General features: G+C 38.7%; 2 protein-coding genes across 2 annotated transcripts in view; both read left to right on the top strand.

The window, feature by feature from the left end:
- LOC111332754 (histamine H2 receptor-like) overlaps nucleotides 1–4,848 on the top strand; it is a 37,139-nt gene extending 32,291 nt beyond the window's left edge. Inside the window, exon 4 of the mRNA XM_088755972.1 lies at nucleotides 2,441–4,848. Within this exon, the coding sequence (XP_088612098.1) occupies nucleotides 2,493–3,620 (1,128 nt within the window). The 5' untranslated portion in view covers nucleotides 2,441–2,492 and the 3' untranslated portion in view covers nucleotides 3,621–4,848. The remainder of the gene's footprint in view (nucleotides 1–2,440) is intronic.
- Nucleotides 4,849–14,250: 9,402 nt separating this feature from the next.
- Nucleotides 14,251–16,183, top strand: LOC148732723 (histamine H2 receptor-like). Its single transcript, XM_088755974.1, has one exon. The coding sequence runs from the start codon at nucleotides 14,300–14,302 to the stop codon at nucleotides 15,347–15,349; it is 1,050 nt and encodes a 349-aa protein (XP_088612100.1). The 5' UTR covers nucleotides 14,251–14,299; the 3' UTR covers nucleotides 15,350–16,183.
- The last annotated feature ends 2,633 nt before the right edge of the window (nucleotides 16,184–18,816 follow it).

Raw genomic sequence — 18,816 nt, 5'->3', positions numbered from 1 at the left:
GTAATTGAATCGGATAAAGCATTATTTAACCTGCTTAAAGCAATCTGAGGTGCGAGATAAATAGGCCATCCAAACCATGATAAAATGTAGTCAAGCTGACTCAGAACATAGACACCAAGAATCTATGGTTTCTGCTCGGGGAAAACTTGGTAACATTGTTTCTTCTAAAAACAAATTTGATTGAAACTGTGGAAACATGAAGAAACATGTCACACTTTCGTAACGAAGCATAAAGCAGATTCGTTTTGTTTATTTTACTAATGGACCTTGCGAACTCAAATGTTAACCTAACGTTCAAGGTTAATGTAAACATAACTAGTATTTTTAAAACTTTAGCGTTCATGTTTATCTGAAACCAATTTCAGAACAGTGTTCATCAAAGTAAGGTAAACAGGTTGTACTCTAGCGAAATATATCAGTTTTACAGGTTTTTTTTTTTTGGAGAAAGTGAGCTAACTGTTTACTAGATGTTAACATTTAGAACTTTAGACTGGCAACGTAATTAACAAATGCTTGGAGTGTTGCGTTTGCACCTGGTATGGGGTCTTCATCATCTTCGTTGTCACTATCGTCGCTATTATCTAAAACGTGATAGCCTTCCCCTCTTAATATGCAAATGTTGTACAGCACTCATGCAGCAATGATCGTATCTGGGATTCTGTCTGAATCTTCGTCTTAACGTTTGTCTAGCACCCCCCATCTCCCCTTCGTCTTTAAATGACATGCTCAGAATGGATTCTTGCTTTCCACAACTGGTTATTGAGTGTATTTTGTTCTCGTGTTAGTGTTCCGTTGTCCTTCACAAGGCCAAGTAGCCATGTTTTTAAAGGATGGTTTCGTGATAAACCTTGAAATGAATTGTTTTCACTAACTCCTTTATTTCCTTTATCTTTTTCTCTTCTTTTTCTTTTTTTTTTTCTCTAAACGCAACTACCTACTGCACCTTCTTATATAGCTCCTTAAAATCTTTCTAGAAGATTCTACAGGTTTACAACGCGACTATTTTCAGTAACATTACATCATAGAACTTTCTAGAATTTACGGTAAACAAGTCGAGTTTCTATAAATAGACGTCACGTACTCATGTCGAAACCCCTAGAACTTTCCTAAAGGACTACTCAAAAATGTTCTGGAAATCATAGGATAATCGATAAACGTCCCAAATAACATGTCTTCTGTCCAAAGGATATGCTTAGTCTTTCAGAGTAATGGCCGAATGACTGTACCATTAAGGTTCGTTGTAGGCTCCATTAAAATGTTTTCGTTTTCAGCAGCGTCAAATATTTCACTTACTCTCAAAACTCGCGCATCGTGTAAGCTGCCTAAATATCCCGTTGAAACTGATCAATAAAGTCCGTGCGAGTCAACAACAGCCTGCATCACGTAGCTGTAGAAGTGCTTTCGTTCAAAATAGTCTTCATGATTATTTTGCGGCGCCTTGAGTTGGAGTATGAGTTCCGTCAATTGCTACCACTACATTCGGAATCTAACAGATCTGCGAAAATCCCTCAACTTTTTTCATAGCATCTTGTCGTGTGATCGGAAATTTTATGAAAGAATTTAGCTGATGCAAAAAATTCATGGCAACATTCTATTGCTGCATGATAGCAAGAATACGAGAGATACGAGGCATCCTAATTCTCTAGACCGAACTCCGTGAACCAAGAAGTTGCGATTCAATTTCCTGCCACATTTGCGTGATATTTGTTTTACTTTGGAAAATTGCTATTCGCGTGTAACTGCTGGAACCACGGTATACTAAAGCCTAAGTGTGATGTACCGCGGGAAAATTTTCCACGGGAAATGCCATTTACCGTGCTATTTGTAACCGCACCTACATACATACATACATACATACATACATACATACATACATATTTGCTTTCTTACGCCAATCATCCCTGGTATTCATCAATCCGCGGATGTTGTCTGTTACGCATGGATTTGGTTTACAGCGTGCTTTAAAGGTTTTAACTGGAGCATGGCGGTCGAGTATCTCAGTAAATAGCGAATCAAGTGCATAAAGTTTGTCCTCGACATCGTCGAAAACATCAACTATGGACCATGGTGCCAGTGATACGTCGTTGCTAAAATCAACAGGACTGTAGTGTTTAAAACTTCTGGTTGTAATATAGACGGATTTGGAGCGCGCCTTCTTCAATTTTAAGGTGACACAAACCAAGTCATGGTCGCTAATCGAGCTTTCCATAACCGTAGCCGTTTGAACTTGTCTTGTGTCCGATGCAAGGATAACATCTAGTTAACACCTAGATAACACCTATTATTTCAATTATTTGAATTAATGTAGTCATGTGGGCATATACTTTGATAAGTTAACGGTGCGTTCCAAACCGTGAAACCGAAGTTAAAAACTAATGAATCAGGACCTTGTACTTACGTGATCATTCTCATTAAACTTCCTTGCTCTTCCGCTTTTCAGAACTCAACCAACAGTTGATTAAAGCAAGGATAAAAATAACTGACGGAAAGCAATGGATTTGGAACTAAAACAGAGAAGCCTTGCTCTGAATATTTTGGAGCCATGTATTATTGTTACAATGACAGTGGTGTGCCTGATTGGAAACAGCCTTATCTGCATAGCCGTATACAGAAATGAAAGGCTCCGTACGTCCACAAACCTCTACTTGATTTCCTTAGCTATCAGTGATATCATCAACGCTGTCATCGTAATGCCTTTGACTGTGGGTGTCCTCATTACAGGGGAATGGCCTTACGGTGAAGCAGTTTGCGATTTGTTTGCGTTCTTTACCCAGTTTTCTGTTTACGTATCCCCAACGACGATGGGACTGACGGCCTTCAACAGATACGTACGTATCGTTAAGTCCCAACACTACCCAAGGATCTTCACTGAAGTTCGATCAAAAGTATATATCGCTGCAGTTTGGCTGACTGTCGCAGGGTACATTTCCATTCCCAAGATGGCCGGCTGGACTGAAAGTGGCTTCTTCGCCGGACATGCCGCTTGCATCTTTGTGCAACCCACCATAGCAATGAAGATAGTTCATTACATCGTCGTCGTCTGTTTTTTCTTTCTTCTTCCACTTGGAGTTGCATCAGTTTCCTACCACAAGGTCTTCAAGGAAATAAAACATCACAATCTAAACATGTCTTCTACAACCCAAGCCGTGGACAAGGAGCATCGATTGACAGTCAAAGAGATCAAGGTTACCAAATCGCTCGCCATTGTTGTGTTCGCGTTTGTATTGTGCTGGATTCCATTTTGGATCATTGTGATTATAGAGCGCTTCGCATCTGACGCTATTGTTCCACGTAACGTCCAACTGCTATGTCCATTTCTGATTTTCTTTTCGAGCACTATTAACCCATTTATATATGCAGGCATGAATCCCTTTTTCCGAGCCGAGTTTCGTCGACTTTTGCTCTGCAAAGTAAAGTCATCCCAAGTTTGTACGGAGCTTCGTGGTTCAAAAGATGTTGAGTTGAAGCAGATATCAGCGGGGAGCGCCCAAGGCGTGGAAGATCAGGAAGAGGAGGGAAGTACCTTTATCTCAACCGTCGGAATGGGTGGTCAACGTCAAAATGAACAAAAAAAACATGCAATCAACAATTACCTAAAGTTTAGATTTTGTCACAGTTAGCTTAGTAGTTCTCATCAATAGATTCACTCGCCATTAGACAACCAAGAATAAATCAGTTTCCAGGAACATCACTGTTGTAAACAATCGAGCGGCTTCTTTTGGCAGCTTTATTTCTGATTACTTCATGTAGTTTTAGTTCTTCAAAAGACTTGTATAGCTCAATGCATTCATAAATCTCCCAGAAGGCGGAGATATGTTGTCCAAAGCGAAGGCGAAGATTGAAATATTCTGAACAGTGCATTCCGAAGCATTTGCATTCGCTTTCACCATGGGCCTGAAATGTTTAAACTATTTCTGCATGTCTTTTCTGTATGGATTCCAGTTGACATATTATTAACCTCCTTACCGCTCGGTCAATACGGCAAAGCCTTAGTTTAAGAATTTCCCGTAATGACTTCATTTTCGGTAATTAAGTAGTGTTAATACCAAAGTAGTAAAATGATCAGATAATAGAAAAGATAAATTAAAAAATGAACAAAGTAAAGTGAAAATTAAGAATTAACTAATACTAAGCAAAGGTTTTTAACTGTTAGTTTAGAGTTGGTTCTTTTACACTGAATGACTAACTGTATCAAAGGCCTCACTAAGGTCAAAGAACAAAATCATTGCGTAATGATTCATGTCAAGGGCGGTAGTAATTTCATCGAAAATTTCAACTAAGCAATCAGTTATAGCACTAATTTGTCTAAAACCATATTGATTATATATTATTAGGTCTTCCATAGTAAAAAGAATAAATAAATTTTCCATAGGCAAAAATGGAAAGAAACATTCGAAATTTAAAACTGCCCATATATTTAAACAAGAAAATGCTTTCCAAAATCTAGAATAATTTATATCAAACTTTAAGGACGAGCCACCAGAAAATATGGAAAGTTCCAGTATCAACAATAACATTGCACTAGATACATTCTAAATAATTACGCACGGGTTTTGTAACAAAAATATTTCTTTGAAAAAATTGCTTAGCTTACCAAAAATTAAACTAAACGATAAATCTTTGTCCTAACTGAGAATAGAGTGCTCAAAAAGTTCCACTCTCTCATTTACACCGAAGTGAAGGGTATAGCAAGTATCCTTTAAGTTACTATCTTTCCGAAATTCCATTCGAAGTATCTGAACAACCCGTCGTCAAAAAGAATGTTTTTGTTCAATTAAGCCGCCTTTACAGGTTCAAATCACATGTTGAATGGTAAAATAAAAAGTTTTAAACAACATAACAAAGAAACTCTCAACAGAAAGAGCTCATTCCAGCATATGATCTAAGAAGTTAAAAACCAGTCTGGACTGTGTTACGTTTGAGAAGTCCGCCATGGTCTCTATTAAGGAACATGTAGTTCCGTGCAATACGATACTGTTGTTACTGTTCCTTAAAGGGCAGAGAAGCCTGATAGCGTCCAGTTTTGCCTGGAACAATACAAGTGGGCTGAGATTACAATAAAAGCACCCGGGCGGACTTCAAGATAAGTTTAGCTCTGAGAAAGCAGCTCGGATGTATGGAACAGGCACACAACATCTGGTACGACAACCGTTCCCTTAACGTCAGTGACATGCTCGGAAATATGATGAAACAATAAAGCAAAAGCAATGTTCTCTAAGCTCTACGCCAACTATTGGGTTAGGGGTGCAGCCATTACTTTAGGGTCTGAAGCCGGGATGTTGAATGTGAAACTTTGCGACATTTGAGGCCATACGATCATACTTCTATGCACCGAAGGATTAAAGCGATGCTTTTGCCATACTTTACCAAGTAGTTTCTGAGTTCACACGGGTAGCGTTTTATGTTCATTCAGGTTTTAAGCCAATAAAAAAGATGCTTGTTGATAAAAGGAGCAAATCGATTGATTGATTTTGTTTGTTCTTCTTTTTCGAATACCCGACACAGCCTTTTTTTTGTTTGTTTGTTTGTTTTTTTTTTTACCAAGTACGGGATTTACTAGGGAATGTTTTTGTCTGCTTTGGACCCAAGCCCAAGCCCAAAAGCCCAAACCTAAACCCCCCCCCTCCCACCCTCACCCCCCCTACCTGGGTTTAGTCAAAGAGGATGTCACGCAATCTAGTTTAGCTGAGGGATTTTGGTCCTTTTTCAACAATATATGTATATGAGGTGAGAAAATGTTTGTTCAATTCTTCCATCATTGCTTGTACGATTTCTTTCAGACGAAATGCGAACACTTTGATGAAGACTTTTCATATTTAGATAACTGGAACAAGCCAGGCTTTAAAGTAAACAGATGCGCAGATACGGGAAGTGTTGTCAAGAGGTTTACAGCTCAACTTCGCGCAATAAAAATGCTTTTCCTTTCAGATAATTGCCACTACGAAGTCATAATCGTTTGTTTAGTTTTAGAACTAGTGGAAAATGATCGAATTCTCGAAGTATTTAATTTGCTGTCCAAGTTCACTCTTGTACTGCTTGTATTCGTCATTGCAACCGCAAGTTCAAAAGTTGTAAATTTCACGCAAGTACAGTTGATGTGTTTAGTTCTCAAAACTAGCCGTTTGAATTGCCCCAATATTTTATTTCATACATTGGAATAGCATTTGCACAACGAAAGCCATCTACCAGGAAGGGTTTTTTGCCGTTGAAAAGTGGCAAACTTGATAGTCGCGATGAAACTGTTTGAGAGGGTGATTTTGAAAAAAATTAAAATTCAGATTGGAATCTTTTGAAATTACAACGTTTTCATACAAAGGAAGGGTCATAAAATCATGTTATATCGCAATAGTCATGGTATTTGATTCCGTCTCTCTTCACCACGCGAGGATGCGAAGTACATTTTTCGGTGGTTTATGGGCCTCTCGGAGGTGAAAATTCAAAAATTATTTTTTTGGAAAATATCAATCACAAGAAACTGAATCTTACATTTTATAAAATAGTTTCATAAGGGCTTTGATGTGACAAAGTTTGGGAGATTTCGATTTTTCCATCTTGCGCACCTATCCGTGGTATTTACAGAAGTCTCTCTTAAGCATTCTCTTCTCCAAACGTCCAGGCTGCCATGCATGGAAACCATAATCAAATCTTTAGAGGTCAATTGCATCGATCAGCATAACTTTGTAACTACATTCTCAATCCACTCTTTAAAATTAGTCTAAAAAAAAGAAAAGATAGCAGAAACCAGACTATCATTATTAATGACTGAGGATGTCCACTTTCGTACATCAACTCAGTAATTTGTGTTTACCCCAATCTGATCAAGGTTTTTTCCAAGCCTGTGGAAACAAGCAATCCTAAATCTGAGAATCCCACGGATACACCAGCTTGTTGATATCATATCAAAATTCATAGAGTAATTACCACTAAAGCTTTTTTTTCGTCACTCTTTCTGATTCGCAAAATATCCGTGAAGACCTTCAATCACAAGTTTTTAAGGAGCTCCAAGGTTCTAAAGATTTTGAGTTAAAGAAAAAGTCGGCGGGAAGCAACCTTGGAATGGACAATCAGGAAGAAGAGGGATATGCACCATTCACAAACTTGTGAACTGGCGAAACTTACGAAGTAAACGCAAATTTGAATAATACTGGGAAAATTACATTAAAATGCCCATTCCTTTCACCATATTATGATTTGTCGTGTAATTTTAGTAGAATATTGATTGTCAATGAATGCCTTTTTAATAGTTATTGCATCAATTTTCAGTTTATTTAAATTCAGTTACAGAAACAAGTTTCGAATCCCAGAGAAATTTAAATGAAGAGAATAAGCTTGGTACAAATGATGAAACTGTAGATACAACTTCCTCATTAGATTTTCTATATTAGAACCGATCCCTATATTGCAGAAATTATAATAGGCCCCGTTTAAAAAGCTGCGCCTGCGTAAACTCGCCATTCCCCTGCGTCCCCCCTCCTCTAAAATTTGATAAAAAAATATATCATTATAATTCGAAACTTGTACTTGCAAGAAACGAAAAACAAGTAATAGTACATTTCTCTCAGTATACCAAAAAATAATCGAAAATTAACTACTGAGCACAAGTTTGCCCCTTCGACCACTCGGAGGTATGTACCACTTGCTAGTCACGGCCGAGATAGCCAATCAGGACTTGTGATACACATTATTTACCTGCGTAGTACATACGAAATAACAGTGTTATTCAACGAAATACGAACGAAATTAATAAGACATACATGGAGGAAACTGTTGCAGCCGAGGATTATAAGCCGTAATAGTTAAGAATAATTTTTGGGCTGTCCAAACATTTTCCATAGATACCTTTCGAACATGGGTAATTTCTCGCTTGTATATCGTAACATAAAGGCTTGAACTTTGGCATTTTAACCGATGACAAAGGGATTTCTATTTTATTTCTATGGAAAGGGGCTGTGAAACTAAATTAACTTGAGAAGAAAAGGACACTTATTTTTACTTCACATTAAAGATGTATACCTTAGATCCCATGTCCCAGCGCTTTTAAAATGTTCTCCTTTCCAATCTTAAATCTCATTAAAATGCAGAAACCGGCCGAGCGAGAAATCGAGAGCGGTGGTACCATATCATTGAGGTGCATCTTGGAAACTATAGTTCTTTACCGTCAAAACCTTTTTTTTGAAAACTTCAACTCAAAATTGTTCTGGATTGACATTTTACTAACTGATAATAAAACAAGAAAAGGAACCTAGTGAATGACTTTTGTCTTTTTTAAAACTTTATTAAATTTTACACATAGAAATTTGTTCCCAAAAAAAAAGTCACAGTACATCTTAGGGTTGTAAGGTTTGGCTTTCAGGAAATAACGCCAAGTAACCACCGAAAGGCCTCGAGGCAAACCCAACAGAATCACTTGGAGTTGTTATGCAAGAAGGTGTGACAAAATGGCAAGCTCTAGGTTGGCGAGCTCAGAAATATTGTCCGACAACTTTCCGAGAAGCACTTATAGCACGTCAGAAGTTCTTGAAAACAACACAAGTCAGTGGTTTTCCAAACAGCGCATAAACAGTAAAAAAAAAATCCTGCCCCATGAGGTCAAGGGAACTACATGGCCATAGCCTGCAGAAAGATAGTCACAATAATTACAAGAAAATACAACGAAAATATTATTATTGGAAGAAAAACAACAATAATTCATCTCCAACCGTTCCATATATCCCTTTCCCCAACTGACACAACAACTAATCTCGCAATTTCACTTCGCATGCACCGACAAAAAAGTCGAAAAAAGTGGCGACTTTGGGTCAGCCTACTTTGCTGTAAATACTTTTGCATCCACAGACGTATTCAATAATTTCGCTTCAATATCGCTTCAATATCACCAAAGTGGTATGCTGATTGCACGTGCTTTATCAGAGTGAAATATCATAATTCACGAACACGTAAATCGGACACACTATCAGGACTCGACATTAACTTTTCAACTTAATAACCAAGTGGCTAATGACAACTTAAACGTTACAAAAATTTCAGTTTGTTTACCAGCCAAACTGGCAAGTGGAAATCGAAAACTACCAGCCAAAACTGATTTTCCACTAGTCTCTGGCTAGTTGGCTACGGTTAATGTCGACCCCTGAATGTTATTTACTGCCACGTCCTGATTAAAGTAAATAAATGAAGGCGGCATCGAATACGACATGGAAGAGTCAGCAGGAGCTACAATAGTGAACTGAACCTCACAAAGGCGCACTTCTAGAGTGTATTTTGCGTGTTTGAAAGTTATAAGACGATTAAATTGTGGCGAGCATTTGGGGGATCTTCTTGGCCTTTCTCTCCTTGTTACAAACAGCGTTATCAAAGTAATTTCTGATTACTAAGGGGATAAGGGGGTTAACTGGCGCCTTTACTCGAAGGATGAACGTAATCCTACTTTTCCCTACTACCTTAATGAAAAGCCCAGAAACCTCAAAGAAAATTGGTTTCAATGCATGTACTACTGAATTGATATTGTGCGCTGATGCCTTGTAAAACTTCAGCGACATTACTCAGCAAAACAAAGCCAAGATGCTCTGTTTTACTAGGATTCTCAGTATTCATAAATCTTGGAGAGTACAAATTGATTAATAATGTAGTTAACAATATTTTTTATAACCCTATTTGTACTCACCGATAGTTGTCAATATTGTCTCTGCAATAACGAACGCATTGCCAAACTTCCATGTTTCTATTTCTGTCGAAGCGTAGGGACTTTCAAAAATCTCCCTTAATTTGTTGAAGTCCTTATCTGAAATGTGTTGTATTTTCCCTGCAACGAAGCGATCTCAGATTTTAAACGAGTCTTTTCATATCGTTTGTTTTTCCTCTCGAGAGCCTGGAAAATAATTGCCCCAATTCCAAGGTAACTGACCCAAACTAAACACGCCAAGATAAGTTTGGCACATTTTCGAAAACTCATGTTGGTTTTGTAAAGGATTTAATTAACAAAAAATCAATTTTAAGATGTCATTGTAAATAATCGGAGTATGACTTGAAATATGTCAACATGTGAAGCTTATGAATTGAATCTTTCATGAGGCTCGATTGACTGACTAACGCACCAACTGACTAACGCACCAGCTGCCTTACACAATGGGTATCAACCGCAGTCCTGTTCCATAAGAAAAGAACCGAGATACATCTGAGAACCTTAGGCGTTGAATAATAAGATCAGTCTATTCACTGGCGACGTATCGTAAACCCATACAACAACTAAAATTAAAAACAAAGATTAATTTACTCTTTTTCATTTCATTTTTTTTCATTTCAAAAACAAAGATTAATTTACTCTTTTTCATTTTGCCAAGATATGCATGACATTCATGCTGTCATGGCGTATCATATAGCGGGTCATAATTATAGTCAAACCTTCCAAACAAGGACTGAACTTAATACTTAAGTAGGGACGTTAAGCAGTCAAAACGGCAACGCCGAGGAAAAATTCAATTCAAAAATGAATTCAAACATTTATTTCAGTTTTCCGAATGGCTTTATGTTTCCCTCTCTAACGGCGCCACATCTCACTTTCAGCTTAATAGAGCAGCACAATGCTGATTTTCAAACAGAACCTTGAATGACTCCCCGTCAGACCACTCAAAGTTTGGCGCTTTCGCGATTTTGTTCTGCGGGTGACGGCTTAGAGATGGACAAAGTTTTAAAACGCTCGTGCTGAGCTAATTCTCTGCCGGGTAGATCTTTTGTTTTGTCTCCGCTATTGCCTTCGGGGTTTGCTTAAGGTCCCTTATTAAAGTTGGTTTTTGTGTCAGAAGAGCAAGCGCCGGTAAACGTCGGTCGACAATCTTTCTAAACTCTCCAACGAGTATTGCGAGCGCTGAATCGTGTGGAATATGATTCTGAATTTTAAATGAAATCAATACAATGATCTACATTAAAATAAACATTCAGAATTCGCTCGAATCCGGAAAGCAGCAAAATGTTTTTCAAATTTCAAATAGACTGAGAGAGAAATATAATCCGTATGTGTATGTAAAAGAAGAGGCGTGATTGACCGTAAGGAAACGCCTGAGAGCAGAAACATAAGAAGCAACGTATGATCAAAAATGCAATTAACAATAATGACAATAATAATGGTAGTGATGAGAAAAGATAATACGGAATTACTAAAACATGTTTTTTTCTGACATATCAAGATCATAGAGTCTCCATGATTTTTTTTGTAATTGGGGTCTCATCCGATAAAAGATTTACGAATGGAAGTAGCTATATAAAGTTGAAAATGAAACCGGGAAAAGAAAGGAAGCGCTCGGCGATAGAGGTGGTCTACATAAGATATTTATTAGCCGTTGTCTAGTTTCCCTATTTACTGCACACGATACAAGCAATAAGGCAAAATAGAGAAATACAAAGGCAAATTTTTCAAACGTTATCAGTTCTTTCGAGTGAAGGTGTAAATTAAGCGAAAATAATCGGTGCGGTTACACGGGGAAATTTTACCGTAATAAATTTCCCTGTCACCACGGGAAACTGCATTTGGTAGTGTGACAAACGTTTCCCGAGGCAAATTTACCTTGTTAAATATCTATGAATATGTCAAAAAGATCACACGAAGCGCCCATGACATTAAACTTGGTAAGTTGCGATGCTGTTTTGCTGCCCGAGGTACAACAGCCAATCACGATGCTCCGTTTGAAAGCAACAAGTAACCGCAAAGTTTCTTCGCATCTTTCATTTGTTCTAATTGACGAACTAGTTCACGCCGGAACGAATAATTGTGGCTTTGATACGGTGGATATGGCGGAATTTCATACTATGCTGTGAGTATTTTATATATTTCAATTGATTTCTTTTCTCTACCAATTTACGAGACCGGCCATTTCAACAGCGGCTAGAACCAAAACTATTCCAATATGCATGGTGATTTTTACAATAGAGTTCTCTTTAACCGGTGATACAAGACACGGCCTAGCAATCTATCCTGGTTATCGGCGATGTCAGCAGTTTCGCCCTATTGTATCTACTAGTTACGGTGAAAGTCCCGCAGTGAAAATCTGTCGGGTTCCTTACGTTCTGGTTTAGAAAATGTAAGCAAACAGTGGGAAGCGACCGAAGTCAAGATCCTTGTTCTGTATACAAAGACCACCAAGAAAATCTGAATAGCTCCCAAGAGTGGTAAAGGAAAATTTTTGTATGGGAGAACATTGCAAAACGGCTGGCATTGGAAGTTCCATGAGTTTAACTAAAATGAGGGAGAAGTGGCGAGCACAATTCAAAAAATACAAAGCGATTGTTTACAACAGCAACAAGACGGGTCGAGGTAGAGAGTCTTCCGAGTTCTTTCAAATTATGGATAATTTACTTGGATGCTCCGACAAGGTTCGCCCAAAATTTTTCGAGCAAACCCAATAAATGGAGAATAAGAAGAATAGAGAATTGGGAAACCTGGATAAGGAAGAACCACCTAAGGATTTAGCAGTCGTGTAAAATTGCTAAGACGGCGCTTGCCCAGATGAGGAGAGTGTTCCGCAACAGAGATCACGAAAAAGGAAGGGACGTCAAGAGGAAGGCTAAGTAATTGAATTGGATAAAGCATTATTTAACCTGCTTAAAGCAATCTGAGGTGCGAGATAAAAAGGCCATCCAAGCCATGATGCTGAAATTCAGTCAAGCTGACTAAGAACGTAGACACCAAGAATCTATGGTGTCTGTTAGGGGAAAACTTGGTAACATTGTTTGTTCTAAAAACAAATTTGATTGAAACTGTCGAAACATGAAGAAACATGTCACACTTTCATAACGAAGCATAAAGCAGATTCGTTTTATTTATTTTACTAAAGGACCTTGCAGACTCAAATGTTAACCAAACATTCAAGGTTAACGTAAACATAACTAGTATTTTTAAGGTTTTAGCGTTTATGTTTATTTGAAACCAATTTCAGAACAGTGTTAATCAAAGTAACTTAAGCAAGTTGTACTCTAGCGAAATATATCGGTTTTACAGAGCTTTTTTTGGAGAAAACGAGTTAACTGTTTACTCGATATTTACATTTAGAACTATAGATTGGTAACGTAATTAACACATGCTTGGAGTGTTGCGTTTGCACCTGTGGGGTCTGTTGCGTTTGCATCTGTGGTAACGTAATTAACAAATGCTTGGAGTGTTGCGTTTGCACTTGTGGGGTCTTCATCATCTTCGTGGTCACTGTCGTCGCTATCATCTGAAACGTGATAGTCTTCTCGTCTTAATGTGCAAACGTTGTACAGCACACATGCAACAATGATTGTATCTGAGGTTCTGTCTGAATCTTCGTCTTAACGTTTATCTAGCACCCGCCATCTCCCCTTCGTCTTTTTAATGGCATGCTCAAAATGGATTCTTGCTTTCCACAACTGGTTATTGAGTGTATTTTGTTCTCGTGTTAGTGTTCCGTTCTCCTTCACAAAGCCAAGTAGCCATGTTTTTAAAGGATATACTAAGTCTCCCAGTTTAATGGCCTAATGACTGTAACATTAAGATCCGCTGTAGGCTCCATTGAAATGTTTTCGTTTTCAGCAGCGTCAAATATTTCACTCGCGCTTTGTGTAAGCTGCCTAAATATCCCGTTGAAACTGATCAATAAAATCCGTGCGAGTCAACAACAGCCTGCATCACGTAGCTGTAGAAGTGCTTTCGGTCAAAATAGTCTTCATGATTATTTTGCAGCGCCTTGATTGGAGTACGAGTTCCGTCAATTGCTACCACTACATTCGGAATCTTACAGATCTGCGAAAATCCCTCAACTTTTTTCATAGCATCTTGTCGTGTGACCTGAAATTTTATGAAATTACCCAAGAGAGAATTCAGCTGATGCAAAAATTCATGGCAACATTCTATTCCTGCATGATAGCAGGAGAACGAGAGATACGAGGCATCCTAATTCTCTAGATCGAACTCCATGATTCAATTTCCTGCCACATTTGCGGGATATTTTTTTTACTTTGGAAAACTGCTATTCGCGTGTAACTGCAGGAACCACGGTATAATAAAGCCTAAGTGTGATGTACCGCGGGAAAATTTTCCACGGGAAATGCCAATTACCATGCTATGTGTAAGCGCACCTATTATTTCAATTATTTGAATTAATATAGTCATGGGGCATATACTTTCATAAGTTAACGGGGCGTTCCAAACCGTGAAACCGAAGTTAGAAACTAATGAATCAGGACCTTGTACTTTCGTGATCATTTTCATTAAAATTCCTTGCTCTTCCGTTTTTCAGAACTCAACCAACAGTTGGTTAAAGCAAGGAAAAAAACTAATTGACGGAAAGCAATGGATTTGGAACTAAAACAGAGAAGCCTTGCTCTGAATATTTTGGAGCCATGTATTCTTGTTACAATGACAGTGGTGTGCCTGATTGGAAACAGCCTTATTTGCATAGCCGTATGCAGAAATGAAAGGCTCCGTACGTCCACAAACCTCTACTTGATTTCCTTAGCTATCAGTGATATCATTAACGCTGTCATCGTAATGCCTTTGACTGTGGGTGTCCTCGTTACAGGGGAATGGCCTTACGGTGAAGCAGTTTGCGATTTGTTCGCGTTCTTTACCCAGTTTTCTGTTTACGTATCCCCAACGACGATGGGACTGACGGCCTTCAACAGATACGTACGTATCGTTAAGCCCCAACACTACCCAATAATCTTCACTGAAGCTCGATCAAAAGTATATATCGCTGCAGTTTGGCTGACTGTCGCAGGGTACATTTCCATTCCCAAGATGGCCGGCTGGACTGAAAGTGGCTTCTTCGCCGGACAGGCCACTTGCATCTTTGTGCAACCCTCCATAGCAATGAAGATAGTTCATTACATCGTCGTCATCTGTTTTTTCTTTCTCCTTCCACTCGGGGTTGCATCAGTTTCCTACTACAAAGTCTTCAAGGAAATAAAACATCACAATCTGAACATGGCTTCTACAACCCAAACCGTGGGCAAGGAACGTCGATTGACAGTCAAAGAGATCAAGGTTACCAAATCGCTCGCCATTGTTGTGTTCGCGTTTGTATTATGCTGGATTCCATTTTGGATCATTGTGGTTATTCAGCACTTCGCTTCTGATGCTATTGTTCCACGTAACGTCCAACTGCTATGTCCATTTTTGATTTTCTTTTCGAGCGCTATCAACCCATTTATATATGCAGGCATGAATCCTTCCTTCCGGGCCGAGTTTCGTCGAGTCTTGCTCTGCAAAGTAAAATCATCCCAAGTTTGTATGGAGCTTCGTAGTCCAAAAGATGTTGAGTTGAAGCAAATATCGGCGGGATGCGCCCATGGCGTGGAAGATCAGGAAGAGGAGGGAATGGGTGGTCAACGTTCAAAATGAACAACAAAAAAACAACAAAAACCATTCAATAATTACCGAAAGTTTAGATTTTGTCACAGTTAGCTTAGTAGTTCTCATCAATAGATTCACTCGCCATTAAACAACCATGGTTAAATCAGTTTCCAGGAACATCGGATGTAAACAATCGAGCGGTTTCTGTAGGCAGCCTTATTTCTGATTACTTCATGTAGTTTTAGTTCTTCAAAAGACTTGTAAAGTTTAGTGCATCTATAAATCTCCCAGAAGGCGAAGATTTGTTGTCGGAAGCGAAGGCAAAGATTGAAATATTCTGAACAGTGCATTGCGAAGCATTTGCAGGTGCTTTCACCAGGGGACGGACATGTTTAAACTATTTCTGCATGTCTTTTCTGTATGGATTCCAGTTGACATATTAACCTCGCTACCGCTCGGTCAATACGGCAAAGCCTCAGTTTAAGATTTTCCCGTAACGACTTCACTCTTGGTTATTTTAAAAGCAGTGTTAATACCAAATTAGTTAAATGATCAGATAACAGTAAATATACATTTCAAAGTGAACAAAATAAAGTGAAAATTACGAATTAACTAACACTATGTAAAGGTTTTTAACTGTTAGTTTAGACTTGGATCTTTTACACGGAATGACTAACTGTATCAAAGGCCTCACTCAGGTCAAAGAACAAAATGAGTGCGTAATGATTCATGTCAAGGGCGGTAGTGATTTCATCGAAAAAATCCGAAGCAATCAGTTGTAGCACTAATTTGCCTAAAACCATATTGATTATATCTTGTTAGGTCTTCCGTAGTAAAAACAATAAATAAAATTTCCAAAGGCAAAGATGGAAAGAAACATTCGAAATTTAAAACAGCATATATTTAAACGAGAATATGCTTTCCAAAACCAGAATGATTTATATCTAACTTTAAGGACGAGCCACTAGAAAATATGGAAAGTTCTAGTATCAACAATAACATCGCACTCGATACATTCTGAATAATTACACACGGGTTTTGCAACAAAAATATTTTGTTTGAAAAAATTGTTTAACTTACCAAAAATTAAACTAAACCGCAAATCTTTGTCCTAACTGAGAATGGAGTGCTCAAAAAGTTCCACCCTTTCATTTACACTAAAACGAAGAGTATAGCAAGTATCCTTAATATCTTTTTCGAAATGCCATTGGAAGTATCTGAACAACTTTCTGTTAAAAAGGATTTTTTTGTTCAATTAAGCCGCCTTTACAAGCTCATATCACATTTTGAATGGTAAAATAAAAAGTTTTAAAAAACATATCAAAAAAAGTCTCAACAGAAAGAGCCCATTCCAGCAGGGGATCTAAAAAGTTAAAAACCAGTCTGGCTGTGTTACGTACGTTTGAGAAGTCCGCCATGGTCTCTGATTAAGGAACCAGTAGTTCCATGCAGTGCGATACTGTTGCAGGAGAGACCTTAAAGGCAGAGAAGCCTGATAGCGTCCAGTTTTGCCTTCGCCGTTGACGAACCATACAAGTGGGCTGAGATTACAATAAAAGCACCCGGGTGGACTTTAAGATGAGTTTGGCTCTGAGAAAGCAGCTCGGATGTACGGAACAAGCACACAACATCTGGTACGACAACCGTTCCCTTCACGTCAATGATATGCTCGGAAATATGATGAAACAATAAAGCAAAAGCAATGTTCTCTAAGCTCTACGTCAACTACTGGGTTTGGGCTACGGGCATTACTTTGGGGTCTGAAGCCGGGTTGTTGGATGCGAAACTTTGCGACATTTGAGGCCATACGATCATACTTCTATGCACTGAAGGAGTAAAGCGATTCAGGTTTATCAAGTAGTTTCTGAGTTCACACGGGCAGCGTTTTATGTTCATTCAGGTTTTAAGCCAATAGAAAAGATGCTTGTCGATGAAAGGAGCAAATCGATGTTCACAAATATATTTGTATCCTCCCCCCTGAGGAATTAAATGTGCTTGCCAGCGCTGCATGTCCTGAAGCTCGTTTACTGGGCTGAGACAGAAATTTGAGAAAACACAAAGCTGGATTTGAATGGCTATAAGCAAAGGCCCATAGCCGCTTAAAGCCATAATTGTCTTTCAATCTTAAATGATATTGACAAAAGGTACAACTAATTAATTTCGTAGCCCAGTAAAGGTGAGGGCACTCAAAAACGCCAAAAGCATCATAATTCCACTGAATGATGATGCTCGCCCCCACCCAAAGGAAATGCAGCACTGGAATTGACAGGAAATATCGGGAGAATAGCAGCACTTGCAAAACAGTTCCTACCCCCCACTAGCGTGCTTGACCAATAACAGTAACCAATGGACGAAAAGTTAACGAGTTGAAACAGACAAGCTGTTGCTCTGGCAAGGCATCCTCTGAACTCTTAAAGGAGCAGTATAATAACACTATGTTACATAAGGAGGGCTGCTGCCCATACGAGCCAGCCTTAGCAAAGCTGTACAAACGGCAATGTAATATTTTAAAAGTTTAGCAGAATACTAGTATAGACAGAGAGTAGACTGCAGCCCTTTGCAAGCCAGCCCATTGAAAAAATCTATACTAAAATAGAAAATTTACATGTATAAAAAAGAGAATACTGCTGCCCTTGCAAGTCAGCCCCTAACAAATAAATTCTTACAAATAACTCAGAACTGTTGAGAACTGCTGCCATTGCAAGTCAGCTCATCAACGCTGAGTTATGAAACTTTGACGGCAGCAAACTCCTCCGCTGAATGTTGCCCTAAACCAGGCTAAGAACAACAAAACTATTAAAACTAAAAATAAATGCTTACGAATAACTCAGAGCTGCTGAGAACTGCTGCCCTTGCAAGTCAGCTCTTGAACTCTGAGTCATTACTGACATAGCGGCAAACTCTACTGTTTGCCACCTTAAACATGGCTAAGAATAACTATGATGATAAAGCAGGCATGCGGATGTACTTGAGAAAAGCATTTGACTTACATCGTCCTAAGGCTCTAATCTGAGCATCAGACATTCCTGCATCAGCAGCATAAGAAGCAGCACCTATTCTGAAACTATGGCCCTTGTATCTAGAGGGGTCGAGGCCCCAATATTTAATGGCAATGGAAAGCTTGTTGACAAATTCAGCTCGAGAAACAGGTGAATTGTTAGCCGACATGAAAGGAGGTCCTGGCTGGCATCCCCTGATGGACAGATAATTTAAAATGATCTGTACGAGACAATAGTGATCCCGGCGAGTAATCGACAAAGAAAAGGGGTGCTGATTATAGTTTTGCTTGGATTCTAGGAATGTAAACTTCGGGGCAACAACTCTATTTGTTTCATCAACTAACTGTGTGAGTTGGTGGACTTGTGTTAGCGACCCCCTGCCATATGTTTGGGTTGAGGTTCTCTCGCCCACCCTCAAACAGGCATAGAGGGCAAGTGAGCACATAGCTTAAAATAAGCAGCTGTCATAATTAGTACGACAAACACGAACTGAAGACTCTAATAATCTTTGCAAAA

This window comes from Stylophora pistillata, chromosome 4 (assembly GCF_964205215.1).
Source record: "Stylophora pistillata chromosome 4, jaStyPist1.2, whole genome shotgun sequence".
NCBI lineage: Eukaryota > Metazoa > Cnidaria > Anthozoa > Scleractinia > Pocilloporidae > Stylophora > Stylophora pistillata.
This window is presented reverse-complemented; position numbering and strand designations above follow the sequence as displayed.

Coding starts and splice junctions, on each gene's coding strand:
- LOC148732723 (XM_088755974.1), top strand. CDS start 14,300: ATGGATTTGGAACTAAAACAGAGAAGCCTTGCTCTGAATATTTTGGAG.